This window comes from Arachis hypogaea, chromosome 16 (genome assembly GCF_003086295.3).
Source record: "Arachis hypogaea cultivar Tifrunner chromosome 16, arahy.Tifrunner.gnm2.J5K5, whole genome shotgun sequence".
Taxonomy (NCBI): domain Eukaryota; kingdom Viridiplantae; phylum Streptophyta; class Magnoliopsida; order Fabales; family Fabaceae; genus Arachis; species Arachis hypogaea.
In genome coordinates this window covers 151,192,764-151,201,708 of record NC_092051.1, presented here as the reverse complement: position 1 = coordinate 151,201,708, position 8,945 = coordinate 151,192,764, and the positions used below count along the sequence as shown (strand labels likewise).

The 8,945-nt window shown below is 25.7% G+C and overlaps 1 protein-coding gene across 1 annotated transcript; it reads left to right on the top strand.

The window, feature by feature from the left end:
• Positions 1-3,482: 3,482 nt before the first annotated feature.
• On the top strand, positions 3,483-8,683 carry LOC140180434 (probable jasmonic acid carboxyl methyltransferase 2). Its single transcript, XM_072221558.1, has 4 exons — positions 3,483-3,800; positions 4,597-5,040; positions 7,741-8,007; positions 8,281-8,683. The coding sequence occupies exons 1-4, from the start codon at positions 3,636-3,638 to the stop codon at positions 8,641-8,643; spliced, it is 1,239 nt and encodes a 412-aa protein (XP_072077659.1). The 5' UTR covers positions 3,483-3,635; the 3' UTR covers positions 8,644-8,683.
• Positions 8,684-8,945: the final 262 nt, after the last annotated feature.

Below are 8,945 nucleotides of genomic sequence, written 5' to 3'. Positions count from 1 at the left end.
TTTTTGATAGGAAAAAAATTGACTGTTACGAAAAATACCTTCAAGATCAAAATTTGTTACTACTTTTGTAACGGCTTCTAGTTTTTTGTATTATAAAAAATTGTTACAAAATATGGTATTGAATTGTAACAGTTTCATTTTTCGTTACAAAAACTTTTTGTAACGGGACTTACTGCAATGGACCCTTTTTTTTGTTACAAAAAACTTTTGTTTCAAAATTTCGACGTTTTGTAACAATATTTTTTGTTACAAATGCGCCTTTTTCTTGTAGTGTATTACCCTTTTCATCCGGGTATGGACGGGTCGGGTACCTGCGTATTCGAAAACTCCTGCCAAGTCTAACCACGTATTGATACTCTATTTATTAAGGGTTTATCTCTAGCCAATAGATTACTATATACACAAGGCGAGATTCTAACTCCTAATAGGTGTTTAAGCGGACGAGTGAGATGATTACTTAACAAACTCAAATTGATTAAGACAAATACTAATTATTTTTAATATTTTAATATTAAAAATTTTGAGAGTTTGATTTTAATTATAATTTTATAAAATATTTATAATAATAATTACTATATATATTATTTAATTTCTTAATAAAATTTTTAATATAATTTTATGTATTATCCCGTACAAGATACGGGAACATACACTAGTTACAATAAAAAAGTGATATGTGACACATTTTTGTTGTAAAATTAGAAATATATAATATATTTATTTATCCCTCGCCGTTACTTTTATATTTCGTAAGAGGGATAGGAAGTGTGTGTATTTATTTGTTTTTAAGATAAAGTATTTTCCGATCTTTTAAAGAAAACAGCACTACGAATTCAAGTTAAAGGTTTCTATTTTATTATTAAGTATATGAAGTCGTCGTAAGACTTCTTTCTATCAGAGTGGCGTAGCCAAAAGCATGACATTTTGATAGTGAGGGTGTTACCATTTCTATCAAAAAATAATCAACTAACAATACAATTAATTAATAAATTTTTTTAATAATTATAATAATACTCTAACTAATTTTTATATTAACAAATTAGATTACAGATAGAATAAAAATTGGAATCAAATAGCATGACAAACGAGTATTAATGACTCAACGTGGTCTTACCTAATTTTAATCCTAAATCTATCGAATCATCCATTTCTTCTTTCTCTCGTTCCTTTTTTTCTTCGGATCTTCTTCAACTAATAAACTAAAAAATTGTGTTTTCATACGCCTAGTATATGCAAACAAGTGAAATCAATTTGGATTAGTCGAGTGATTAGCTCACTCGTCCAATCCGCTTAAATAAGTATGTCAAAAATTTGAATCCTACCTCATATACGCGGTAATCTATTAACCAATAACAACAAACTCTTAATTTTTTTTCAATCATTTTAAGTTATTCGACCAGATGAGAAGATAAAGAATTTGTAATAGATATTTTTTTTTTCGACATTGCTATCAAAGACAAACAACACATGTATATACATTATATCAATCATCAAAATAAGGAAAAGTATCTAAAATATCAAGAAAAACATGACAATTCACACGTATAATCAAAGACCTAATTAACATATCATAATCCGCAAAATCAGCACATCACACGTTGTAACCTATATCTTCAAGGTTTTAGAGCATAGACCTGTTGATGCGACCCATTGCTCCCATTTTTTTCTCTCATTAAATTATTTTTTTCTTTTAGTAGATCTTTAAATAAAATTCAAACCTACAACAAATTAATTTTTAGTTTGTTAAATTGAAAAATACCATAAAAAAAATATTCACATAAAAGTGATACTTTCAAAAATGCTAAAAAGATTTTTTTATGTTCTTTGAATTTTTAATTTCTAATATTTTATTTATTTATTTTATTTTTAATATTTTATTTATTGGTTTAAATTTTAATCATAATATTTTAATATATATTTAATTTTATCTCTAATATTGCCACATGTCACCATTTATATCAATGGACAAACTTAAAATATAGTTAAAATATTTCAAATAAAATTAAAAGTATTTAAAATATTGTGGATAAAATAACAAATAAAGTGTTAGGGATAACGTTCAACATAAACGATTAGAATAAAAAGCTTACTTATCCTTTAAATTTATTTTGTTTAACTTTTCAGACTATTTTTTACACGTTTTTTAAATAAAAGATAGAATAAAATATTATTTTATTTTTTAATATTTAGATTAAATTTTAGTTTAATTTTTAATTTTTCAAAAATTTTATTTTATTCTCAAAATTTAATCAGATTTAGTATTGTTCTACTATTAAATTTAACACAAATAATTAATATATTAAAAATACAATAAAATTTCCATTTTATTGACATCTTTTGGCCGGTAGCGCCATATATATGCATCTTTGCCATATTTACCATCATTATATCAGAAGATAAAGCAATGAAATAATAATTAATGGAATAATTGGGAATAATTAATGGGTGTTGTTTCGTTTGTGGTGTTCCTTTGTCTTTGTATATGAGGCAATTTCAGAGTAATCGGTATTCTTAGGTATGCAAATATTTGTTGTATTTCTTCTTTTCTCTCCGGTCAAAATTTATTTATTTATTGGTCATATATACATGGACTTTAAGAAGGCAATAGAGTTGGCAGTTTGGGATGGTTGCATCACTATTTGTGGACCACAGTACTACATCATGTATTAAACATTTTTGTTTTGTAACACACAAATTAAAATGGAGAAAAAGTAACATTTTCATTCTCTCCTATAAAGTAAGTCATAATGAAAGAAAAGATAAAAGTATCAAATTACAAAAATATCCATTAAATTAGATTATGCAATACATACTTAAAAAAACTCTAATAATTTAGTCCAGTCATATATATAGTGTTTAGGTTGTTAATTAATTTTTGTTATTCTCGTTCTATATCTCTTTTGTAAGAGAAGTTAGTAAAGTTATATATATATATATATATATTATATTTATATATATATATATATATATATATATGTTTTGAATTTTGCCCAAATTTTAAATTTTTTATTATCACTTCATGGTGTAATATAATAAAAATTTAATTTTAATATCCTATCAAGACAAAGCAGTTTTATACGTGCATCTAATCAATAATGTTACATAAAAAATAACTACTATTTTTATTAATTATGAAAATAGTCATCTAAAAGGATGAATGTAATTATACGGAACAGTATAAAATATTTTACACTTTAAACTCTTTGTATAAATAATGTCATGTCAACATTTAAAGATAAGGAAAACAAATAACTAATAATTTTTAAAATCGGATTCAAACAAAAGAAAAATAGTATAGGTAGACTAACACAATAGAAAAAAAAAAGATAGAAACTTAAAAATTAGAAATTTACACTGGTAGTTGAGCCAAAGATATATGTTACAGTTACTTAAGAATGAGAACCATATATAAGTCAAATAAACCTGTTATATAGAATCTTGCGTACGGTATTAATGTGTGGTTGCTCTTATTAGCTAATTTTATGCTCGTGCCTATTTGATTTGTGATGATTTATCATCACTATATAAAGCCATTCTCCCTACACAATCTCTTCATGAATATTTTGAATTGCACTTAATATATGTATTAAAATTTGTTATTATAATATTTCCACAACCAAATAGCTTTACCAGCCATGAGTCAATCAACAACGTCAGAATTTCTGTTTGGTAGGTCTTCTTCAACAAGTGCATGCCCCAAATCCAAAGAAGAAGGAGAAAAGATGCAAACGATGGAAGAAGTTTTTCACATGAACAAAGGAGTGGGTGAAACTAGCTATGCCATGAACTCAGATGTTCAGGTTAATTACCTTTAACTTTCATGATTGGACCGATAATTGATTTTTTACTTTTTTTTAACTAAAAATAGAAAAATTCGAATCCACGATTTTTAAATGAGTATGAAGAGACTATACCACCATTTGAATTATAACTCGTTGACGTACTTTTCTCATCCTTGGTTATTAGTTTTCTTTTTCTTTCATTTTCCCCTCCTACCTTATTTCTCATAATGTTGTCCCCTATGTATGATACACATACATATATACATGTCACATGTATTTATTGCCATCATTGTTTGTATAATTTGGAAACAGGATATGTTATTCAATTTTATTTTAAATTTGACAGGATATTATATCAGTATTTATGAAATTAAATGTTATAAATAGTAATTTGATATTAATTTTAAATTTTATATAAGACAATAACATTTAGTTAATTTTTTATCAAAATAAAACCGCTTCTATAAAGTGAAATTGATCTTGTTTCATCAATTATTTTCAATACAAAATAAATTTTAAAACCGTTTTACTTCATGTATATATCAAATTTAAAACTTAAAAAACACTCCATTAAATTTACTCTAAGTATATCGTTAATTCTCTCCTATGTAATCTATTGTTTGTTTACTTTAGGTATATATCATTTTCGTAATAATGATATATAGTACAATGACATTACACACAAATCAAATTCCTTAATTATTTGTATTTGGTCTCAAACAAATTAAAGATATTATATTACATACAATTGATGTGCAAGTCGTGTAGTGAGAAATTAAATGTTATTAATTACTTGAAATTAAATTTTGTGTAGAACAATATTATCTCAGTGGGAAAAGAAGCAACAAAGAAACGCATAGTGCAAGCATTATGTTCATCAAATAATTGGCCAGTGAGTATGGCCATTGCTGACTTGGGTTGCTCCTCTGGACCCAATGCCTTAAGGGTAATTTCGGAAATAACTGATGCTATTTATGCCACGTCACGCTTGTTGGATCGACCTGCACCTGAATTGATGATTCATTTGAATGATCTCTTTGGCAATGACTTCAACACCATATTTGCATCATTGCCATCTTTCTATAAGAAGATGAAGCAACAAAATAATACTAATAATAATCATAACAACAAAAATAATAACAATAATGGGTCCAATTGTTTTGTTTGTGGTGTTCCTGGCTCTTTCTATGGAAGGCTTTTCCCAAGCAATAGCATTCACTTTGTGCACTCTTCTTCAAGTCTCCATTGGCTTTCTCAGGTATGCAAATATATATATTTTTATTTATTTTTTCTTTTAATTTATAACTTGCAAATTATATATGTTTTGTCTGATATATTTTCTTTATGATAAAATATATTGTTTGTCCTTGAAGTTTGTCAAAATTTTTAAAAATATTCCTAAGTTTTATTTTGTTTCAATTTTGTCCCTAAAATTTTTTATTTACATCAAATATATCCTGACAGCTAAATTTTTCAGAAAGTTTAGGACCAATCAAATAATAATACATGACAACTATGTCTGATTTGATTGTGTTTTGAAGGTTGTTCTTGTAAAATTGTTGCTGAATTAATCTTAAATTTTTTAAAAAATTTGCAGTTAAAAGATATATTTGATACAATTCAAAAAATTTTAGGGTAAAATTAAAAAAATTTTATTTAAAAATATTTTTAAAATTTTACGAAAAAAAATATGATTTACTCTTTTCATAAGAATTTTATGAGGTCATCCAATTAAATTCATTCATTTAGATGAATTTTTAAACTAAATTTAAAACTCAGTTACTTTTATCAATGTGTTAATACATACATTAACCATATATGAAAAATCAAATTCAACTAAAAATACTAAAAAAAAAGAAAATTATAGCATATTTTGATTACTTCTTTTTTTATGGGGCCTTATCTTGTGGGTTTTCTGCACAATGAATGTGTGGCTATCAAACTGCCGCAGTATGTCCTTATATTATTATTTGAATCATGAATCAAATGTGATATAATTTATTATAAACATGTGGATTGGAATACCTTATTCCGTTATTAACTATCCATATCTAAAGATATTGTTATATTTATTTCATGAAATATCTTTCTTCAAAACCTATATTATTAGGTAAATAATTATATATTTAATAATGTGTATTTTAATATATACATAACATTATTATTCACGATTCTAAATATTTAGAAAAGGACAGTCTCTTTATTATTCTTTATTTAATTAATAACTAACTAATTACTAAATCCTTTGATATATATCAATTGGATACTAAGTTTCTTAAATATTATTATTAGAGGGAGATTTCTTTTTAACTATATATATTATTCACTTCTTGCTCATAAGACATCTAAACATTCTCCATTTTAGTTAAATGAGTGAGCAATGTTACTTTATTTTATTCAATACCCACTTTAACGTGCGTTTTATATAAAAGTTTAGTGCATGTGTCTTTGACATTATTATTACATCATTTCTAGTGATTCAATTAATGGGGAATTTGTGAGGAACAATAATATTCGCAGAAATATTACTAGACAATGATATATCAAATTGTATCATTATCATTATCCTGATCTTCGTCATCATTATCATTATTTTTATTTTGTGTCATTGAGTAGTATGAATAATATATTAATTAGTCTCAAATTAAATAATGTTGTTAAAGGATAACACAGTAATAATTTAGATAGTCCCAATCAAAATAATAAAATAAAAAAAAATCTTCTATAAGAAAAAAATCTTATATCCTATATTATTTAAGTTGTAACGTTAATAGTTTGACAAATAAAAAAAAAGAGAAATAATAAATGTTGAGAGAAAAAAAATTGATTTTTCTCATTTTGATAATTTTTAATAAATAAAAAATAAAAATAATAAAAAATAAAAAATCATTTATACTCCTATTATATTAATTATCATTAATATTAACTAATAATAATATTAGGTAAATAAAAAAACAGTCAAAACTTGCGTTATTTAGCATTTATTAATTGTCGTAATAATTAATAAATGTTAAATAAAACAAGTTACCACTATTTTTAGCTGATTTTCTTTGATTACCAAACATTTTCGTAAAAAAAATCTAGATAACACTCACCTCAAAATTAATTATATAGGGTCAACGACTTGGTCCAGAACAATTGGCTCCATATATATATATATATATATATATATATATATATATATATATATATATATATATATATATATATATATATATATATATTAGTATTAATTGATACATTTCTGGTTCTTCTTCATTTAAGTAATAAACAATAGTAGCAATTTTTTCTAGCATCTTGATAGAAAATTTTCTTTAATAAAACACCACAGTACGTAATACATATAGAATGTGATTTGGTCCCAAACAGCAGTGAGCACCAAAAAATTTGAAAATCACCATAATTGGCCTGCAAAAATTAGGTCCCATTTTGTTATAACGTACAAGGACACAAATTTATATATACAAAGACAAATTAAACCTAGAAAGATGAGGGGGCATTTTCATTTCTGGACTATTTTTCTAATACATAATAAGTCAATGAAAAGACTTTTATACCGAATTATAGAATCAGCTTAACCAGACATATAAAGGAAATGAGGGGGAGTATTGGATTTTTTATTCATTTAAAAATATTGTCTAAATTTTTCATTAAAAGAAAAGCAGTAGTGATCATTGGATAACTATATATTAATGTACCGTATTACAATAAATATACGGTGAAAATTCAAGTGCACTTAAATTAACTTCATGTGAAGTTGATAGATTTAATTAAATTGTTATCTAACGATTCTTAACTATTAACTTCACATAAAATTACTGCATTTGAATTACCACCTAAATAAATATTAGCTTTAACTTTTTTTTTTGTGTTATTGAAGATATGACAAGTAGACAAAATAATTAATTAATTATTGTTATTATATTAATGATGAAGGTGTAATAATTAATTGATGCAGGTTCCTGGTGACATATTAGAAGGCAGGGCTTTGAACAAGGGGAAGTTATACATATCAAAGAGCAGTCCACAAAGTGTTTTAAATGCTTATTCCATGCAATTCAAGAAGGATTTCTTAAATTTCATGGAAATAAGATCTCAAGAGATGGTAGCTGGTGGGTGCATGGTGTTGTCCTTCCTTGGTAGAAACTCATTGGACCCAGCTGAACCCCATGCTTGTTATCAATGGGAACTCTTGGCACAAGTCCTCATGGCCATGGTTTCTGAGGTACATACACGTTTTTAGTACCTTCAACAACATGCATTCATACTGTTTAGTTTGCAATTTGCACAACTATATATATGGTTGTCATATTTAAAGAAAAAAAATTTTAGTGGTAAATTTAAAACAAAATTAATTTTAATTAATATACTCACATTCACATTGTAAAGAGTTTTACATCGCCATTCAATCAAATTTATGTGTTTAATGATTTTTTAAGTAATAAAAAGATATAAAAATTAATTATTTTTACGGACGTGATAATACATATGTTGACAGGGTCTAGTTGAAGAGGAAAAGGTGGACTCATTTGATGCTCCATACTATGCTCCATGCATGGAGGAAATAAAATGGGTGCTTCAAAAGGAAGGATCATTCATATTAGAAAGCTGTGAAGCCTATGAAATTGATTGGGATGGTGGAGTTGAATTCCATAGTGACTCTTTTAAAGTGCTATCATGTGGAGAGAGAGTATCAAGGACCATTAGGGCAGTGGTTGAATCCATGCTTGAATCCCATTTTGGGAGTCACATAATGGATGAACTTTTTCTTAGGTATAGTGAGCTTGTGGAGCATCATTTGTCTAATAATAGGACCAAATACATCAATTTGGTCCTTTCACTTGTCAAGAAAGGATGGTAAGACATAACAGCACATATATAATACACTCTTACAAATCTAATTCTAGCTTTCTATTAGAATTTTTTTATTAGTGACGATTTTTTTAACGAATTTACGTAAATTAGCAATAAATATTATTATTAGTGATAGAATTTTTGACGAATAATCGATAATAAAAGCGACGTTGCTAATAGTTAGTGACAATATTTTATATCTGTCACTAAATAGTAATCAAAGTTGGCGACAAAATATTTTATCATATCTTTTTTTAACTCGGTTTCGAAAAACAAAATTTTTTAAGATGATAGCGACGATCAATTTAA